Source organism: Penicillium waksmanii, assembly GCF_028829765.1.
Source record: "Penicillium waksmanii strain IBT 27052 chromosome Unknown utg000002l:1.0-3326099.0:1.0-3328782.0, whole genome shotgun sequence".
In the NCBI taxonomy this organism is placed as follows: domain Eukaryota; kingdom Fungi; phylum Ascomycota; class Eurotiomycetes; order Eurotiales; family Aspergillaceae; genus Penicillium; species Penicillium waksmanii.
Genome location: NW_026643249.1, coordinates 2,142,731 through 2,162,146, shown reverse-complemented (window position 1 = coordinate 2,162,146; position 19,416 = coordinate 2,142,731). Strand labels below are relative to the sequence as shown.

Here is a 19,416-nt window from a genome sequence, read left to right as displayed (position 1 = left end):
GTCTGTCATCCGTCATCAGACGCCTGCAACCCGTTGTCTATCGTTTATGGTGTGACGTCTTATCATATCTTGTTTGTCGTCTATCATCGGTCACCTGAACTCCGCCATACAGTCTAATCATTCCAATCCTAGCCCATCAGGGTTTCCCAGACTTTTGAGCGAGCTGCGTAAGCTTGAGAGCATCGGCTAATGGCAATTCGTTGTCCAAGCTCAAACTCCCGAAAATTCCACAGCACATACTTAAGTATGGCAAGCTTTTCTTGGAACCGGTACTCACAATATCCAAGAAAGTCACACAGATCGACACGGCAATCAGATTGATAAGCTTGCTAGAGATCTAGTATTAGCCAACTAATTATCCTTGGGGTATATGTCCTTTTCTCACCCGTCGAGTATGTCACAGCTTGAGATTCGGGACGCGATGGCTAACACGGCTTGGGCTGACTTTACGCAAAGCTCCATGATCGTCTTGCGATAGTGTTCCGAGACTAGTCCTTTGGACTGGCTTCCGGTCCATGGAAAGAAAATGATAAATATGGCTTCATGATACGTGTGAACCATGGTCAAGGTCAAATGGCGCGTCTTCTGGTCGTCAAGGGTGAGATACCCTGTTTCATGCCGATGGATATTCTGCAGATGTGTTGGAAGACCTGTTCTCCAGCTTTCGAGGACCTTGTGTGCCTGCATCAGAGTTCGTTCTCGCTCGTCCACAGTTTGGCGAAGAGCCCTTTGACTGTAGAGCGTATTGACTGCTGAGCTGAGAGCGTTGGCATATTGACATTGGATGCGCAGCCAATCTGTGTCCTTGCTGACTTCGGGAAGCGCATAGTCAGTCCAGTCGCGGCTGAGGATCTGTTTCAGATTGTCAGAGGAATCCGAACAAAAATTGTTGCATACCTGAACTTACAGGTGGCATTCCATCGCGTATGGAATGGACGACTTCGATCGAGTAGAGGTACCACAGACTCCTTCTTGCAAGGTATTCTTTCTCTTTTGTCATGGCCATGTATACCGAGTCCCGATTCATGAATCTTCGGGTTCTGGCACAGCTGACTGCGTATGATAACAGTTCAGTGTAAATTTTGCGATCGATTTGCTCAGAAATTGTCGTCTGGAGGTTGGTTAGCTGTTGAAAGGAAAAAAACCATTTCCTTTATCGTACCATTGCTAAAATTGTCTGATCAGTCAACATGTGGCCAAATTAACGTTAGGAATTGCTCACTTACCTGCATCTTCAGGAGTGTGTCGGGCGATCGCTGCACGGCGTCGCGAGAGCTTAATGCCATTCTTATTCGAGAGATCGCCTTCCTGCTCACATCAGAACCTGCAGAGGGTTGTGACCTTGTGGCCAGGGCTTGAAACCCGAAAGCCATAACAGAATCGATCAGTGGTCTCACTGCTACGCCCTCAATAGATGGCGACTCCCTTGCTTGTTGGACATAATTGTCGAAATGCGATCTCGTCAAAAAGGTGGAAATGCTAGCATCATTCAGTATTATTGCGATAGATGATACGGAAGGTGCGACGTACCCAAGTGGTTCTTCGAAACAAGCTACGCAAGTTAGATTTTGACGACAAGCTGAACCACATAGCGTGAACAAGGCACATACCAGACTTGCACTTTTCAATCAATGCAGTGTCGCTCCAGTACCAGCGTGAATGGGTGCTCTCATATTGCTCACCGCCGACCCCGAATGACATCTGAGACTGAGTGTCAGAGAAACGTCTGAAAATTCCATCTACTTCGTCTTGTTCAGTCCGGCTTAGATTTCCGATTCGCTGACGCTGTATCGAGAAAATTGCCGTCAGAGAGAAGTCGATTCTCGGGCTATGGTCTTAACTCCCACATCATTAGCAATTGTCTTTGTATCAGAGTCACATGTACCGTCCCTGGAAGATTCCCAATTGCAATCTACAAACACTGTGTTAGCTCAACTGGTTTGCATACACCCACTTGCTGAACAGTTGCAACGAATCGCCTCTTGATCAAAGCTTACCTTTGAACTAACTTCTTCCCACATTTTCTCATCATATCTGGCCCTCGTTGGTCCGGTCGGAGACAGTGGTAAATTCAGCTCGAATTGTGAGGTTGAGGGAAGGTTTGCTGATGCATCGGTAGTATGTTCGATTGGATACGGGATATCAAAATTGGCCTCCGGATAGGTGTTTTTCGGGGGTGACCAAGGTAGCATTCCCAGCCCGTTCATATTGCTCATGTCGACAGAAAACGGTGCTCCTAGATTGTCACTGCCAATCCACTCCATAGATGCAGCCGAGAAATCATTTTGAGCATACCTATCAAACATCATGTCTTGGAGCCCACTGCCTGCATTTCCGGAAACAAGGTTGGCTCCTCCAAGGTGTGTGGCTGTTGATTCTGGCAGTATCTGTATGTCGTTCGGCGAGGGAGCGAGTGTAGCAAGTCCAGAGTTGTCGTTCTCTGCGTGCCACGGCTCTACTGAAATTTCCTCGGTTGCTGACGCTATCGGAGGCTTGTTGGAGATCTGCTGCTTCTTCGAGAGCTGGTACTCGCACTCCAAATCATGCAACTGATGAGACGTATTAGCCGATGCTAACGTGTCTGAAGGAAATTTTCCTCACGTTACAATATCTACATGGCGTCGCACCATCGCCTGTGTCATACCCAAAGTCAACAAAATCAGATCGACTACAGGGGTGGAGCTACGCACAGCGGACTTTTTTCGACTTGCACATCTCACATGCACCTCTGCGCCGTGACATCCATTTCTTTTTCCTCAAAGAAGGAGAGACTTCAGCTCGGTCACGGTCTGCTTGCATCGTTGTACAAGTTGTGGTGGGCAAATGAGCAGTTGAATATACCGTGGTTGTCCTTTGCGTTGGGACTGGCCCACGTTATTGGAGTCATCGAATAAAGCCCCGGCCACCGGCGGGGGTTTTTTTCAACAATATTTCCCGCCATCAGCTTTGCCACGCTGACGAGATATGCTGGTCTGAATCCTGCTGTCGCAACATGCATGATTTCCCTGCAGCTGAAGATACTTCCCTTGCTAGTGCTAGTGCTTACCTGGTGGGGCCGGGCCGGCTACACGGAGCTTTCTAGCACCCGTGGTAATGCCTAAATACAGAGGCAGGGCCCCACAGTCACTCTCAGCCAGCGGGCCGCGCCGGTGAGAGTGGGGGCACTTACCTATTTCGGTTAAGCCACAGGGATTCACTCTTGATTGTATCTTTGGGAGTTTAACGTCATTCACGAGATCCTTGATGCGATCGACAATTTGCAGCCTCGTGTCCTCTTTCCAGAGTTTCTCGCAGTTGTACATATCACGTACTGCCGGAGATCTCTCGTCCGGGGCGATATTTTACTTATACAGCGTAAAAACTGTCGTTGATGCATGTGGCTTCCTCAATATGCTCTGGCAAGGTGGCGTCATATCCTCATGTGTAAATGCGTGCTTATCGTAACCGTAGTTTTAGTCTGTCTAACATTGCGCCTCAATATGATCGTCAGTCCAACCAGGTGTTGGCGCAAGGTTTTTCAATGTAACGGCGTAGTATTGAACTTATGCACGTGGGCGTAGCCTCACTGCTTTTTGGTGGTCGTAAATCTTCTGGGAGCCTTTGTTTGGGTCTAGGCCCTCGCGGGTGCGTGCGACTAGTTGTTCGTAATCGTCGATGATTGCTTTGTTCGTATCTTTTAAGGTACCTTTGTCACTGATCGACAATGGGTCCCCGGAAGGGTTTTTCGAGTGGATAAAGAAATGGTCGCTCGGGCGCTCTTTCCTTGCCACTCCCTTTTCTCTAAGGATTAACCTTTGGCTGTATGTAAATGTTACCGATTAATCTAACTGACTCAGAGGGATCTCCACTCAACCTTGCCATATATCGTACGTTGTGATTCACTGTTCTAATGTATCCGTAATATGGCCTTCGAGCCAGGTTAAGTTTAGTCCTTAATCAAATGATGCTAAATGCACTGCTTGTGCTCGAGCATCGGTAAAAGAAGTGTGGATTGGAGCTCGTGATGACATGGTATCTTGCAAGGGTAGTTGTCGTGGTTCTGCAATGCTTATCGGAAAAATGTAAAAGGACCCGTGAGTATCATAGGCTTCAGTATTTCCAGCAAATCGGGAAAGTCCGAGTCATTGATTGTCATGGATGGATAATAGAGTATCTGATGCAGAAAATCCTTCGCGTTGAAGTTGTCGTCTTGTTTCGGCTTCAATTATTCTACCAGGAGGGATGGAACTCACAAATTGGTTAACGAAGGCCAATGTACGGTAATATCCTCTTACATTCTTAACTACGATTTATCTCCGCGAGGAGAAGGGCCAAATCAAATCTGTCAATGACGACAGAAACGTCTTGCCAGGACTTTTTGGTGACATTTAATTGGTGACTATGAAAAGCACAGCCAGATCGCCGTTGAGGAAATTCACTCAAGGCATTCAAACGGGCCATCATCTCGTGAACAGCATCCAAGGTAAGTCAATAATAACTTGATATACCATAACCATCAGAGTCATGCTCTCCTCTCCCAAATCCTGGATGGGGGGTTTGAATGTCTGAACAACTGCCGTCAAAGTCGCCCCCGTCACAATGCCTCCACCCGGAATCACAATCTCACCCTTATATACCACAGCATCAGACCCGTGGATTGGTAGAGGCATGTCTGTATATTTGATCCACGTATTTTTGGCGGCATCATAAGCCTGCATCTCAGGGAAAACGGCAGTGGGAGTATTGCGGTCCCCTTCTCCGCCTGCCGTGAACATCTGAGAACCGATAGAAGCAGAAGCGACTCCTCCACGCGCAATAGGCATGGGCTCATACGCTGTCGACCATTGGTGAGAGGTGAGGTTGAATCCAAACACCGTGGAGACTACGTTTTTGTTCCCAAATGCTCGTCCCCCCAATATATAAAGCACATCCTGATAGATGCCTTTACCAGCGTGATCACGCGGAGCAGGCAGGTCCGGCAGGATCGACCACTCTTTGGTTCTCACATTGTACGATGTGAATCGGGACACTGTTCCTTCCTGATCATAGGTAATGTTTGTGTATGCAAGTCCTCCGGGGAGATAGATGGTGTCGTCAACAACCAAAGTTGCCGCACTGCCGATTTCTCGTCCTTCGGGCATGCTAGGCAGTACGTTCCACTCGTCATTGGCAGGATCATAGACCGCCGACCTGCCTGTCGCATTCCAATACGTTTCATCGAGTGCTTCCAAGCCGCCAAGACAGTAGATCTTGTCATCGACGACGGCGACATTGGCATGATTCAGAGCCACAGGCATGGAAGCCGTCTCTGTCCAAGTGCTGGTTATCATGTTGTATTTTTGGACGATATCGGTGGTAGCGTATTCCTTGCCATTCCACGGCAGAATACCTCCAAGTACGTAGATCTCGTCGCCAACCCGGACCGCTGCGTGCTCTTGGCGAGGGTATTCCAAGCCATCACGCGTGATGTTAGGCAGTGTTGACCAACTACCAGAAAGAGGCGTCCCGTGGGTTGGCAGACCCTCACAGGCAGAAAGGAGAAGCAGGAGAGATGTAATCACTGTCGAAAGCATCTTTGTAATATGACAGGAATTCAAGAAGCACCAATTGAGCAGTGCATAAATTTCTCGTGTTTGATTGTCAACTATGAGCGCACGGAGCCAGCGGCGTGATTGGCGCTAGTTTGAGAGGCCGGACCAGCAATACCTTTGAAGTGTAGAGGTGGTTGAGGAATTGGAGAAGCATATGGTGAATAATCTGCTCGCATTCTACTAGTCCACGAGGTTGAAAACACATGAAATACCAGACAGTAGCATCATTGATTGTCGTTTGGGGATGGTAGTGTTTCGGCCAAGTGCCAGAAGTCCTAGGGATCACCGACAGGTTATTGCATGATATCGTCATACATGAACCTCCACATCGATAATCTTACAGCTCCACTCGACGTGCCGATCCAGCTATGAGATAAGCACATTGCCGGACGGGAGAGGGTCCAAAATTTCTGATAACCGGATAGCCGAAGTGATTCAGTGTTGGAAGAATGTTCGATCCGAAACCACTAGGCCTGCCAAAAGCACCCCAGGCTTTCGAGGTTCCGTTGATGGCCCATCTTACCGCGATCGGTTTTGGACAGAGCATAAGATGTGATTCGCTTCGCAGCATGTGGGAGCATATCCGTCCTGATCGCGGTCGCGCCAAGGCTGGAAACCACCGGCCGAGCATTGAAACCTTCCGAAGAATGCAAACTCGATACGACCGTCGACTGATGTCATCTCTCAGGCCTGTCAGAATTCATTAATCGGTGGCCAAAGCAACTTCGACGCGGGTTAGTGGCTCCTCGACCGATTTAATTCGTGCTCCGTAGAATTGCATTACCAGAAAAGGCATACCAGACACTGAGTGTCATCTATCATCGGATTATTCTCTGATCTGCCACCTACAGGGGCTCTATTCAATCTGGAGATTCCAGATCGAGTCATGCCTTCAACTCTTGAAGTCTGCATAGCGTTGACAGCTCTTTGGTCGACAGCCGCCTCGCGGTATACAACTCATGGTTCTGATTTCCAACCTGATCACATACTCCGAGTGTCTGAGCAAGTTTTCCCTGTAGCTTGTGTGACCCGGCCCAGCACGTTAGTCAATGGTTAGTCTAGCTCCCATTTCCATCATAGTCGCCGCGAGGCATGCTTATGAATTATCAACAGGAACCTCACCAGGCCCAGCCATCTACTTGAGAGAAGACCAACCCACTTGGGTGAGAGTATGCAATGATCTGGAATCGAAGAATACTACCATGGTATTAAAAGATCTCTTTAAACTATGAAACAAGTATCCCCTGACAATATTTCAACAGCACTGGCATGGTCTAAGTCAGTCCATTGCTCCATTCTCCGATGGTTCGCCTCAGGCAAGCCAATGGCCCATCAAGGTGAGTCCGTTGAGAGGTCGGAATGAAAGAAAAGATGTACTGATCAACCACAAAGCCGGGAGAATATTTCGACTATGAAATCTGGCCGAAAATCGGCGAGGCTGGCACTCATTTCTACCATTCCCATGTCGGATTCCAAGCAGTATCTGCAACAGGACCTCTAATTGTCGAAGAAAAGCACGGCAAATTGCCACCTTTTACGTACGATGAAGAACGCATCATGTTTATTTCCGAGCTTTACAACAAGACCGACTCGATGACGGAGACTGAGCTGCTCAGGCCCTATGATGTGGTCCGATGGTTAGTCGCAATTTAATTCGTCAGCCCATGGTCGAGCACCGTGAAAACTGATCTCCGAATGATTTGCTCACTTTTTCCAGGACTGGCGACCCCTCGACAATACTTATGAATGGGAATAGTTTCCCTGGTATGAGTGCGAATGAGACAGATACACCTGAGCCGTGGGTCATGCCAGATCCATCCCTCGTGTCAAGCTGTGGCCCTGAAGCGATTCAGGTTGATCCCGACAAAACATATCGGATGCGAATCATTGGTGGACCAGCTCTGAACCTCGTGACTTTGGGGTTCGAAGACCACCAAGAGCTTTCTGTCATGGCTGCAGATGGGAAATACACCAAGCTGGCGAAAACGGAACACATCCAGATTGCTTCCGGCCAACGTTTCGATTTCCTTCTCCGCACGAAGACAGAGGATGAGCTACGACATCTTGGAAAAAGTGCATTTTGGATCCAGATGGAGTCACGCTATCGACCTATGAACGTCTCTTCTTACGCGCTGCTCGCGTACAACACCACCAGTGATATTGCCTTCAACCAGACTACAGATTTGGTGCCTCCCGAGAAACAGCCCCTGACCCTCCCGAACAAGGTCTACGACTGGCTAGAGTATGTTCTTGAGCCTTTGGAACCCAACGGGTTCCCAACCGCTGATAAGGTAGACCGGACGGTGACCCTGACATCGCTCCAGCTGATCGCGAAGGAGGGCGTGTATGCGGCTGTATCAAACCACACTTGGACCGAGACCAATCAACACAGGGGAAACACTCCATTCTGGAAACAGGAGCACCAGGGAGGGACCCCATATCTGGTTGACATCTTCAGGCGCGGGGACAAAGCAATACCAGATTACGAGACCACGGTGCAGAAGAATGGGGGTTGGGATCCCAACCTCAACGTGTACGTAGCCAAGGTTGGTGAAGTCATCGATATTGTCATGGTCAACCAGCCAAATGGTCTGGTCATCGGCTTCGACCTTCATCCATGGCATATTCATGGCGGCCACATCTATGATCTTGGCAGCGGGCCTGGGACGTACAATGCGACAGCTAACGAGGAGAAGTTGAAGGGTTACAACCCGGTGATAAGAGATACGACCATGCTTTACAAATACACCCCGGGTCAGTATTTGGGCGAGAATAAGAATTTTACTGACCAAGGATGGCGGGCTTGGCGATTACATGTTCAGGATCCTGGGTAAGACTCTTTCGCTCACGTTTGGGGAAAGACATTGTGTGCTGACACCGTGTTCTTTTCGCTCCAGGGTGTGGATGGTACACTGCCACACACTTCAGCATATGATCATGGGAATGCAGACTGTGTGGATGATGGGGAACGCATCAGAGATCACACGTGGAGTATCGCCGGGCTCTGTGGAAGGCTATCTAAATTACGGAGGTGATGCATATGGCAATGCTAGCTACGATCCCTACGTGCAACATCATTTCGAAGACAGGTTGCAACAGATCATCCGATAAAGGGAGAAGATGTCAACAGAATTGGAAAAAAACGCAAGGTATTATCTGAGGGCTGTCACCCTAGTGAGAAGATAATTATAATTAATGTAGTATGTCTGAGACTCGGATCGAGAGTGGCCGATTGAACCTGAATCTATTAAATCTTCTGTAAGTTGTAGAGTGTCTTGATAATGAATCTCAGTGAATTTTTTTATCATCGATTCTTGATTGGCTTCATTCATCGGCTCGCAAGGTACTCTTATAAAAGTCGGAATTCGGCTCCCGACCCGGACCGAAAAAAGACGATGCCAGTATTTTCAAATAAGAAGGGTCGCAAAAGGAGATATAATTCCACACATGAAGGTATCAGTCAATCGCGCCATACAGCACTGTGGAGGGGAGAAGCTTCCGGTGTCCAGCATGAATCATTCAAAAGGCTCAAAGCTCTGGCTTCGTAGTGCTCGCTAGCGAGGTCTTAACAGAGACGGAATAATTGTATAGTAGGGGCCCTCAAGTTTCAGGCTCTATAGGAGTGGTGTTACTGTGTCCAATTTCAGGCCGAGGTCTGCTTCTAGTCTGTCCCTGCCCTGGAAATTGCACTGGGTATTTGGGCTTGCCGATTCTTCATGCAGATCTGGTCTTAGCTTACTTCTATTCTTAGCAGAGTTTGGCTTGCGTGTCCCTATAAGCTAGCCTAGGAGATCGGGAATAAGCAATGAAATAGGTGGCTTCGCTTAGCCTTGGTGGCCTAAATTCGCAAGGTACCCCAGGTGGATGACATCTGTGGCGTCTTAGAATGAAAGCAAGAGATCACAGAGGCCACCCCATAACTCTGACATTCACCCGATAGGCGGGTTCAGTCATGCGATGGAAGTATCAGTCTCGCAAGTGTGGAAGTTACATTACCACAAAATCCCGACATATTTACTCTGTTAGAGATCGCCCTCATTGCGTCTCGGAAACTCGGAAAATCAGAAATGTGTCGGGCATGCAGAAATTTTGACCTCCGACTACGCAAGGGTACCAATATCAAAGCTGATACATACTTCGGAATCAACCATGCAGGAGTCTTTGTCGGCCACGTCTCCCAGCCAGCACATAGAGAACCAAACGACATTCAGTATGGATAACGGGCTGATTCGGTCCACTAGTTCGCGGCGAACTCACCACTTCGACGAGAATATCCGGCGTTACTCCCATATGGATGATGTCAGAGCGATGGAGTACTTTACCGAGGAGCCGCTTCATCCAGTCACGCTGAAGCCATCTCTGCATCCAGAGGCTCTTCGACAATCTCTCTTACAACACCATATCTACCGGCTAAGTTCGGAAAAGATGATGTCCAGCGGAACGATCGGTAGGCGTAGACCTGTTACTCACTGATATCTGTGCCCGCCATTTAGATTTGGTATCGGGTAGGGCAAACAATGCAAAGATCAGTCGTCAGGCAAGTACGAAGTTGTCTCCGCAACAATGTGAACTTAATCGTCAGCACGAACTCTTCTTCTCAAATCTTCCCATAAGTATACCAGATGCTATCGCAGCATTCTCTCCTTAGTATCAATTAAACCACAACACAATGAGTTCCAAATTTGACGTTGTCATCTGTGGTAGCGGCACCGCTGGGCTTGCAGCAGCGACATGGTTAGCACGATACGGAATTCGCTGCAAAATACTTGAGTCTCGATCTGGGCCACTGAATGTTGGGCAAGCAGATGGAGTTCAAGTCCGATCTGTGGAAATCTTCGAAAGTTTCGGCATGGCCGAGGAACTGCTCAGAGAAGCCTATCACAATATTGAAGTGGCATTTTGGGGCTCCGACCCTATAAGACATGGCATGGGAATTGTGCGCAAACGAAGTGCGCACGCCACGACACCGGGCCTGTCACATATGCCACGTGTTATCTTGAACCAAGCACGGTTCAATGGTATGTGGTTAGAAGCTATGATGAGGCTGAATCAACAGGAGGTTGACTACGGACACAAGGTGGTGAAAGTCACGGTTGATGAAGAGAAAGCCAAGGATCCAGAAGCTCATCCGGTGACCATTGTAACTGAAAACGGTGGTGAAGAGGAAGTGCTTGAAGCTAAGTATTGCTTGGTACATTACGATGTGTCCTGCTATTAGCAACACTAAAGGTAACAATCTACAGGGAAGCGATGGCGCCCATAGTGCTGTCCGGAAGTCTTTGGGCTTCAACATGACTGGAGAATCTTCCGACTCTATTTGGGGCGTGATGGATGTCTTTCCACGAACGGACTTCCCCGACATCCGGAAACAATGTATAATACAATCCGACGCCGGCAGCATTATTACCATACCTCGAGAAGGTGGTTCTATGGTTCGAGTCTATGTGGAGCTCACGACAGGGGCCAAAGCGAAAGAGGTAACACTTGAACATATACAACATGCTTCGCGTCAAGTCTTTCAACCGTATACACTCGACGTTGCAGATGTATACTGGTGGTCAGCCTATCCTATTGGCCAGCGTATCGCGGACCATTTCTCAAAAGCCAATCGCGTCTTTCTAACGGGGGATGCTTGTCATACGCATTCTCCGAAGGCAGGTCAAGGTATGAACGTCAGCTTGCAGGATGGGTACAATATCGGCTGGAAATTAGCCTCCGTCCTCAAAGGCTATGCTGGGCCCGAACTTCTTGAGACCTATGTCCTGGAACGGCAGAAGGTAGCAGATGTGCTGATTAACTGGGATAAAGTCTGGGCGCAACAGATGTCCTCGATAGCCAAAGAAGACGGCGGTGTCGTTGATTCTAACGGCAAGATTGACTTCAGCGAAGTCTTTGTGAAAGCAGAGGCCTTTACAGCCGGACTGACGGTCACCTATGACGATTCTATAATAACTCAGGCCGGAGGCAGTAATCAGCAAGTGGCCACGAATCTCAAAGTTGGAATGCGACTTCAGGGTGTCCAGGTGGTTCGGTTCTGCGATGCAAAAGTAATGAAGTCTGTGAATGCTCTACCCTCTGATGGGCGGTGGAGAATCATAGTCTTTCCAGGAGACATTCGACAGCAGCTAGCCTCTACAAAGCTAAATCAGGTGAGTCACGCTTCGACTAGAAGCACATGTATCCTAATACGTCGCTCAGCTTGGAACATACCTGTTCTCAAATCATGGGCCGATCCAGAAATACCTACCACCCGGTGCGGACATCGACAGCGTCATCGAGGTCATTGTAATTCTCTCTGGCGAGAGACTGAAGATACTACAAGAACAGATACCAGATGCTTTTTGGCCTGTAACTGGCGAATACAGAATTAGAGGCAAGGATGGCTTTTATCTTACCAATGGTCTAGCTTGCTAATGTCACAGCTAGACTTGCACAAAATCTACATTGATGACGAAAGTTATCACAACGGCCACGGTCATGCATACGAGTTTTATGGAATCGACCCTGGACAGGGAGCGGTTGCCATTGTCCGTCCAGATCAATGTAAGTAAACTTGCCTTAATTCCTTTCAGACTCAATATTGATCTGTGACAGATGTTTCAAAGGTCCTCGATATGAAAAACCATGAAGGGATTGAGACTTTCTTCGGGAGATTTGTGCAGGAAAAGGAACAGATAAATGGATCTTTGAGTCAGCATGTGGAAGATTACACGAGCGGATAAGTCAACGGATATAGGAATGGCCGCGTAAAAGGACATGTGAATGGTTACGTCGAAGGATGAGGCAGGATGTTGACACTGAATGTACCCCTCCTCTCGTCGTGTGTTAGAAAATGGCGTTATACACCAAGGTCTTGACTCCCTAAGTAACATCGAAGGCACCGCTACTAGTAATTGGCAATGAAGTTCTTCCACCTTGTCATAAATATGAGGGTGTTTCCTCCCGGAGTTGTCGGCAGTATCGACATCCACAATCTCTATTACTCGAGGCCTATCGAAGCTTGAAAATACTCTTAAAACCTACTAGATACACCTGACATGGGTTGTGACGGGAACAGATCTACAGAATTATGGTGATACCAATTTCTGACACGGGACGAGGAAGAGAGTACATTACTTGTCACTGGCACCAGTATTCATTGTAAACTAACAGATAACTTGAACCACCTTGGTTCCCAAGCACCTGGGCATACTTTATCAATAATGCGTCAGATTTCGATTTTTTGTAGTAACATTTCTGCCTGATTATTAATAACATATACCATGGATAACTATTAGTAGCATGTTGAGCAGGAGGGACTTTTCGCAAACTACAGGTGTCCCCGGGCGTGTGATTCAAGTTCAAGTTGGATATATATTCCCGCGGTAGGGGATATACTAACTAGTACCTGATACTACTAGTATGATAGTGCCCAGGTGGGGGGTATCTGTATCGAGTATACAATTTAAACTAATCTAAATAAGGTAGTAAGCGCCTAGACTAGCAAAATCAATAAATAAAAGGTCAAACTTTTGATTTCCGGCGACCTCTGTACCTAGACTCGGAGTTCCGGTTCCACGGTGATTAAGTCAGCAATCTCGGTTAGCCGAGATTCGATGGATCCGGGGTAAGTCGGTAGTGGGTCGGGCAGAGCCGACCGGCTACGAGTACTCGTACAGGCACATCAGGTGGAGTGGCGTCTACCCCAAACGTTTGTTTGTAAGAACTTGAACTTCGTTACTTTTAGCCCCTCTCGTTGACACAACTCAAGACAATTTGAGGATGACGTGCATTCCCGAGTCCGTATTGCCGAAGAGGTCAACGGAAACCCGGCGTACTCGCCGATCAGCGAACCAATGAACACGAGGTTTTTGTCGGGAGAATTGCATATGCGAATACTAAGGAGTACATGAAATGTTTGCTGCCCGTGACGCAAGCTGGCAGTGCATAACGGCAGAGTATGACGCTTGGGGATTGTCTGAGTTTCCGCGTTTAGAGCGGGGAGCTGGGTTCACAAAGCGCATAAATCGAAGCTGCAGACCATGGTGATCTCCCCCCTCCGAATAATCAAGTACATCAAGTAGAGCAATCAGTTAGACGCTTTCCAAACCAAGAATCTCATATCAACCTGCCACTTGCCATGCATGTAAGTCACTTGCCCCCTTCCAAATACAGGCAGCAATGACCTTTTGTATCAAGGTCATCGTCGTTGGAGCCGGCCCTTGTGGCTTTTCCTTGAGCTTGGTCCTGGCCCGGGCTGGTATACACGTGACACTGCTTGACAAAGCAGACGGGGTAGGTTCTCAGCCACGGGCTGCACATATCTTTGCTCCTGGCATACAAATACTCAGGCGTGCTGGAGCCTTGGGAGACGTTCGGCGTGCCGGCTTTGTCCCCAATAATGCGACGTTTCGCAAGGCTGATGGCACACCGATCGTGACAATTGAAGACTTTGCACCGTCGAAGAGTCCAGATGCTACGACTGTACTGCCCATAGACACTCTGGGAAAGATTTTATGGTCTCATGCACAGAAAAATGACAACATTTCCGTGAGATGGGGTTGTCAGGTTCTGGATGTCGGGCAAGACGAAGACTCTGCATGGGTGTTAGTCCGCGAGAATGGTGGAACTGAGAAGATTATCAAAGCAGACTTTGTATGTGGCTGTGATGGAGCCACTAGCCAAGTACGCAAGTCGCTGTTTGGCGGAGACTTTCCCGGGAGGACCTGGAACGACCAGATGGTCGCAACGAACGTAGGTGGAGACTCGAGAACTCGAATTTCTTACTAAACGCATCCAGATCTACTATCCATTCGACGATTGGGGTTACGATGATCTCAACACCTTCATTGATCTCAATGACTGGCATATTATTGCTCGCTTGACGAAGGATGGACTTTGGCGCGTCTCATACCGAGAAGACGGCAGCAAAACCTTGCGTGAAGTTCTTGATGATCACCCAGCCCGTTTCGAGCAATTGCTTCCCGGCCACCCCAAGCCTGAGGATTACACTGTTCTCAACATAAGTCCATATCGACTACATCAACGATCCGCAGAGAAATATCGAGTGGGCCGTATCTGTTTGGCAGCCGATGCTGCGCATCTCTGCAATCCGTGGGGCGGCTTAGGTCTGACAGGAGGCTTTGCAGATGCGATAGGATTATCCGAGTGCCTCATAGGGATTCATATGGGTCGGGCGGATCAGAGCATTTTGGACAAGTACGACGAGGTGCGTAGGTCCATTTACACGAATTTCACGGACCCGGTCTCAACGAGCAACTTCATGCGAGTCTCAACTTCGGATCCGGAGACGATCCTTGACAAGGACCCAGTTCTTGCCACCTTTGCTCGTATGCAGGGTGATTCTAAGATCAGAGACGATTTTGACAGGGTATGTTTACATTCAAAAACATCTGTCGACTTGGTCTCATTTATCGCAGCACATTTACGGGATTTTTCATGATTTTACTCAATATTACACTGCTGGCAAGGGGAAAGCATCTCTCTGAAGTAATGAAGTTATACGATATTCGGTGGCTTGGCAGTTATGTATCTGGAACTAAAGATTGTTTCTGGCCTGGCTCTCTTTCTGGGACTGACAACCGTAGATGATAGAGCATTTCTGTGGGACAAAGACTTCACTAATAGAGGAGTGAATTTAATTTGCGAAATCCTGACGTGTATAGCGATGCGATTATCTATCTATGATACTGTGCCAAATATTTTCGGCGTCTTAATGTAGTGCCCATGAATAGAGCCTTGAGAGTTAAAGTACCTCTTAAAGGAATATTCATCATTATTATGAGGATGCTCAGATACTCGCAGATAAGATACGAAGAATCGGATCCGAAAGTGTAGTAGGAACGATTCGACAAAAGTAATAGCATGAGGAGGAGGAGAAGAGGAGGAGAAGAAGAAAAGACGAAAGCTAGATATAGGCGACTCCTTAAGTCGACTTTCTTCACGTAAGACATCAAAACACTAGTAACAACCCTTGCTCTTTACAATACTACTTAGCCAAACATATTACATTAATACCCCGGTAAGTGGAGTCATGGAATTTCCCTTCAACTTTTAATAAATTTTTAATATTATTTTTTGAAAGAGTAAATTTATTTCGCAAGAAACTTTCCAATCTCAGTCTTTCCCGGTGCTATAAGCACAATTCAGGAGATTCTTCACTTGGTGATCTCCGATTCCACCAATAGGTTCAAAGTGATGTGATATAGCCATCCGAGAATCTTTCTTCCAAGCAACCCGACATGTAGGGGTGGCCATGGACTTCGTCGATCTTATACCAAGACCGAGCTGACTTCGGTGCATAAATCGATCGCCTCCAGGACGTGAATGCGCGAGAGATATAGTCAAAGCATTGATGAGGTGCCGCTCATTGAGGAAGTAATAACCACTTCTCTTCAAATTCTTCATGAGACCTTCGCTTTTCACTGCCATACCAATGCTTCCCATGAAACCAATGTCGATTACTGAGGCCGGAAGATTCTGGCCATGACGATAGTTGACAAATGCGTCTAAGAACGAGTTTGCCGCGTTGTAGTTTCCCTGTCCCCATTGACCTGTAATGCCGCAGATTGAGGAAAAAAGCAAGAAAAAGTCTAAATCAGCGGAAGGGGTAGCATGATGGAGGTTCCAAGTGCCTTGAACCTTCGGCTGTACACTTGTTTGCCACTCATCGAATGTCATCTGTGACATTAAGTTGTCCTGTGACACCAGTTAGCAAAGCTTAACATCAAAGGTAGATAAATGTACCCGCATAACAGCCGACATCTGAATGACGCCAGCGATTGGAGTCGTCGCTTGCTTAATGGCTTCTTCTACATCTGACATATTTGTGACACTGCCCACAAATGGTGTGACCGTACATCCTTGAGCTCGAAGCTCATCAAAAAAAGGCGTAGTCTGAGGCCCTTCCTTGGCAGAGCGAGAAAGGAAAATGATGTTCCGAGCCCCATTCTCTACCATCCATGTCGAGATCATCCGGCCGAGTCCCCCCCAGTCCCCCGACTAGTAGGTAGCAGCAGTTTGAGCGAAACCGGACAGTTCCAGGGACCATAGCGGTGATAGGACTGGGGTTTTGAGAGCCAACATCGTGTGCAGCAGAGTGCGTGGCTAGATTAGCATACTCTGCTTCAGCTGTTGTCCATTGGAGCCTCGGTATTTTGATTTCTCCATCAACAATCGCGTATTCGTAGTCATAGTCGAGGTCTTTCGACTTGGTGCGACGACTGAGGCCTTTGTATATTTTGAGGAGCGACTTGCTCAAGCTGACATTCATCGTGCGCTTCGTATCCAGCTCCACCGTGGTAATGTCCTTGTTGAATTCAGATCTGATTGTTCTCATCAGTCCGAGTATCATAGATGAGTTAGGATTCTTGCAATGAATCTGGGCACTTGGGGTAACCCAGATCATTTTGCCTTTCATGACTGAGACAAGCTTAACAAATTGAGACAGTTCAGCTTCTGTGATGTTGTACAAATATGGCTCGTCGAAGTCGACAAATACCATTATGTCTCGGCTAGGTGGTATGTCTTCATCTATCGTGCTTTTCAAGCACTTTATGTTATGGTCCCCGAAGGTCTTTTCAACTTCGCGAATGAGAGGAAGATGATACGCCGGACCGATGACCGTAATTTCCGATGAACTTTCAGGCACACATTGTTTCAGCTGCGCAAAAACTTTCGGCGCTGAGGTCGATGTGTTATCATGATTGCCAAATACAAAATCATTCTCCGTCAGTGCCGCATACACATCTTCAAAGGAAGACTTGGTCTTAGACCCAGTTGACGCATTTGGTGACTCTTCGGCCAAGTAATCCTAGAGATTATAATCAGCATTATATTTCTTGTCGTTTCATCCATAGATGTCCCACACACCTTCAGTACCAACAACCATTCCGGTTCTGGAACTCCCTCAAGAAGTACTACATGTCCTTGAGGATGAATCAGCTGTTTGAGGCTTTTTACACCAATTGTTGCATTGCTCGCCAATGCCTCAAACTGGATATTTGTTAGCGAAAGCCCTTTCCAATTTTCGCCACTCTTACATCAGTAATAATTATGAGATCATAAGTCCCCGCCTTCAATCCTTGCTCTTCAATGCTTTTCTCGGCGTCGAAAAAGAGCGGCTGAGCATTGCCGTTTCCCCTGAGGCTCTCCTTTGGAAGTGACGTCGAAGCGGACAGGTAGGAGAAATACAATGGCTCATCAAATTGAGTTCGAAGAGCCTTCAGCACTCGGTTTGTGGTATCTTTCGTGCCACTTCCGAATTCGAGAACTTTCAGCTTGGGGTTCTTATGAGCTAGGAGCCGAATTGATTCGCATAGCGTCCCACTGTTCCGGATGAGTGGATGCAATTGATCAAGTAGTAGCTGTCTCTCGCTGTCGCTTCTCGAGAATGGTGTATTGTCTGTGAGACACCTTTCCAACGCAAGACCGAGGGTAGAGAGTTCCGTTTCACATATTTGAGCCTTGAGCAATCTGATAAGCTTTGCACGACTGCTGGGCTCGCACTCGACAAAAGGAGAGACATCGGGTACTAGACCGAATTTCCCCTTTTCTCCTGGTGCCAACCATCTTCAGAATTCTCTTCGGGTATGTTTGGCTTTGTGCGCCAATATCCTCTGACCTCAGAGCATAGAGCAGAGCTAAGCGCTCGAGGGCGACAGCTGGGTCTAGATCAGACTGAAAGGGTGCCAAAAATTGGTTCAAGTTGTGGTAAGTTGAATCAGTGTCCCAATTGATGAAAGAATACAGTTCTCTGCCTGATTGCCGTTCCAAGTCGTGGATTGGGGTGATTTTGCACTGTCCACTCAGGATTGGAAGACCACTTTCATTCAAAGCGGAAATTTTGCACGTCGAAACCTGAGAGTGACCCGGGTTCACCACTCCGTTGACCCTAAGCTTGCCCCACGTGTCGTTGGAAACAACAAGGTGCTGGATTGATGTTATAACAGACAGATCGGCCAAGAGCCGACCTTGGCCTTTGCAAGCTGCGATCATCGAGACTTGCAAACAGTGGTCGATGAAGACTGGATGAACGACAGAGTTCGTTGTATCGAGCATTGGCATAATCGTGGCACTAGCTTTCTTCTCTGTGAAGTCTACCGAGATATCGCTGAGGCCTCGCTGTGAGGCGCCATACTCGATGCCACGATCTGCCATCATATCATACCAATAGTCCGAACTGACCGGCCTGTGGGAATCTCCATTCAAAGTAAGATTTTGCGGCATTTCTGTGTCGAGAGCAGCCTCCCGTGCTACCAGACCGGTACACAGCCCGATCGATCGGCCTCCATTGTGGGAATAAATCTCGATGTCATACCACTGTTTGTTTTCCTCATTCAGGCCCTGTGGTCGAAGCTTCGTGTGCAGTTCAAGTTTGTCGTCTGAGTCGAAAACTAGAGCAGAGCTAATGGAGAGATCTTTCACAGAGAAGAACTCCAAGTTTGATTCTGACAGCTGCCGCATACATTCACCGGCCATTACCACGTATCCAGCAACTGGAAAGGTCTTGCTGCCGAATAGTAATTGGTCATAGAGCCATGTATCATCTTCCAACTTGAGAAAGCTCGTCCATGATAGCTCATTGCCACTGCTTTGAGGGGCTCTTGATCCAAGAAGCCTCTGGCTCGGCCGTTTCTGTGCTTGATGCATGTTCAGTTTCAAGATCCTCTCTCCTCTCAAATATCGTCGATACCATTCTGGATGCTGTGTCTGTTATGTGCGCTCATTTGAAGGCTGAGCTGCAGCGTAAGACTTACTCAACGATCCTGTTTACGTATGCTAGCTTCGGCTTCTAATTAGTTGCCTTGTCGGGTTCTGTTCAACCTTTCCGTCTCGGTTAACTTTT

At 47.7% G+C, this 19,416-nt stretch overlaps 6 protein-coding genes across 6 annotated transcripts; 3 read left to right on the top strand and 3 right to left on the bottom strand.

Annotated features, from left to right (window-relative positions):
• Positions 1–136: 136 nt before the first annotated feature.
• Positions 137–2,799, bottom strand: N7481_002493 (fungal specific transcription factor domain-containing protein; the record flags this gene model as incomplete). Its single annotated transcript, XM_057261712.1, has 13 exons — positions 137–186; positions 241–329; positions 386–852; positions 908–1,111; positions 1,163–1,167; positions 1,227–1,308; positions 1,398–1,479; positions 1,531–1,552; positions 1,611–1,701; positions 1,886–1,912; positions 1,998–2,549; positions 2,628–2,668; positions 2,721–2,799. The coding sequence occupies 13 exons, from the start codon at positions 2,797–2,799 to the stop codon at positions 137–139; spliced, it is 1,791 nt and encodes a 596-aa protein (XP_057126644.1).
• Positions 2,800–4,439: 1,640 nt separating this feature from the next.
• Positions 4,440–5,552, bottom strand: N7481_002492 (Kelch repeat-containing protein; the record flags this gene model as incomplete). The annotated part of the gene is made up of 1 exon (XM_057261711.1): positions 4,440–5,552. One exon carries the CDS (start codon positions 5,550–5,552, stop codon positions 4,440–4,442), a length of 1,113 nt encoding a protein of 370 aa, XP_057126643.1.
• Positions 5,553–6,456: 904 nt separating this feature from the next.
• Positions 6,457–8,681, top strand: N7481_002491 (L-ascorbate oxidase; the record flags this gene model as incomplete). Its single annotated transcript, XM_057261710.1, has 6 exons — positions 6,457–6,622; positions 6,684–6,775; positions 6,833–6,907; positions 6,963–7,129; positions 7,288–8,400; positions 8,468–8,681. The coding sequence occupies 6 exons, from the start codon at positions 6,457–6,459 to the stop codon at positions 8,679–8,681; spliced, it is 1,827 nt and encodes a 608-aa protein (XP_057126642.1).
• Positions 8,682–10,239: 1,558 nt separating this feature from the next.
• N7481_002490 (3-hydroxybenzoate 4-monooxygenase) lies at positions 10,240–12,292 on the top strand (the record flags this gene model as incomplete). The annotated part of the gene is made up of 5 exons (XM_057261709.1): positions 10,240–10,761; positions 10,814–11,719; positions 11,769–11,918; positions 11,993–12,113; positions 12,165–12,292. The coding sequence occupies 5 exons, from the start codon at positions 10,240–10,242 to the stop codon at positions 12,290–12,292; spliced, it is 1,827 nt and encodes a 608-aa protein (XP_057126641.1).
• Positions 12,293–13,730: 1,438 nt separating this feature from the next.
• On the top strand, positions 13,731–15,058 carry N7481_002489 (FAD-dependent oxidoreductase; the record flags this gene model as incomplete). The annotated part of the gene is made up of 3 exons (XM_057261708.1): positions 13,731–14,303; positions 14,350–14,940; positions 14,990–15,058. 3 exons carry the CDS (start codon positions 13,731–13,733, stop codon positions 15,056–15,058), a joined length of 1,233 nt encoding a protein of 410 aa, XP_057126640.1.
• Positions 15,059–15,686: 628 nt separating this feature from the next.
• N7481_002488 (uncharacterized protein) lies at positions 15,687–19,297 on the bottom strand (the record flags this gene model as incomplete). Its single annotated transcript, XM_057261707.1, has 7 exons — positions 15,687–16,268; positions 16,317–16,571; positions 16,618–17,382; positions 17,442–17,564; positions 17,612–17,865; positions 18,104–19,210; positions 19,264–19,297. The coding sequence occupies 7 exons, from the start codon at positions 19,295–19,297 to the stop codon at positions 15,687–15,689; spliced, it is 3,120 nt and encodes a 1,039-aa protein (XP_057126639.1).
• Between the last annotated feature and the right edge of the window lie 119 nt (positions 19,298–19,416).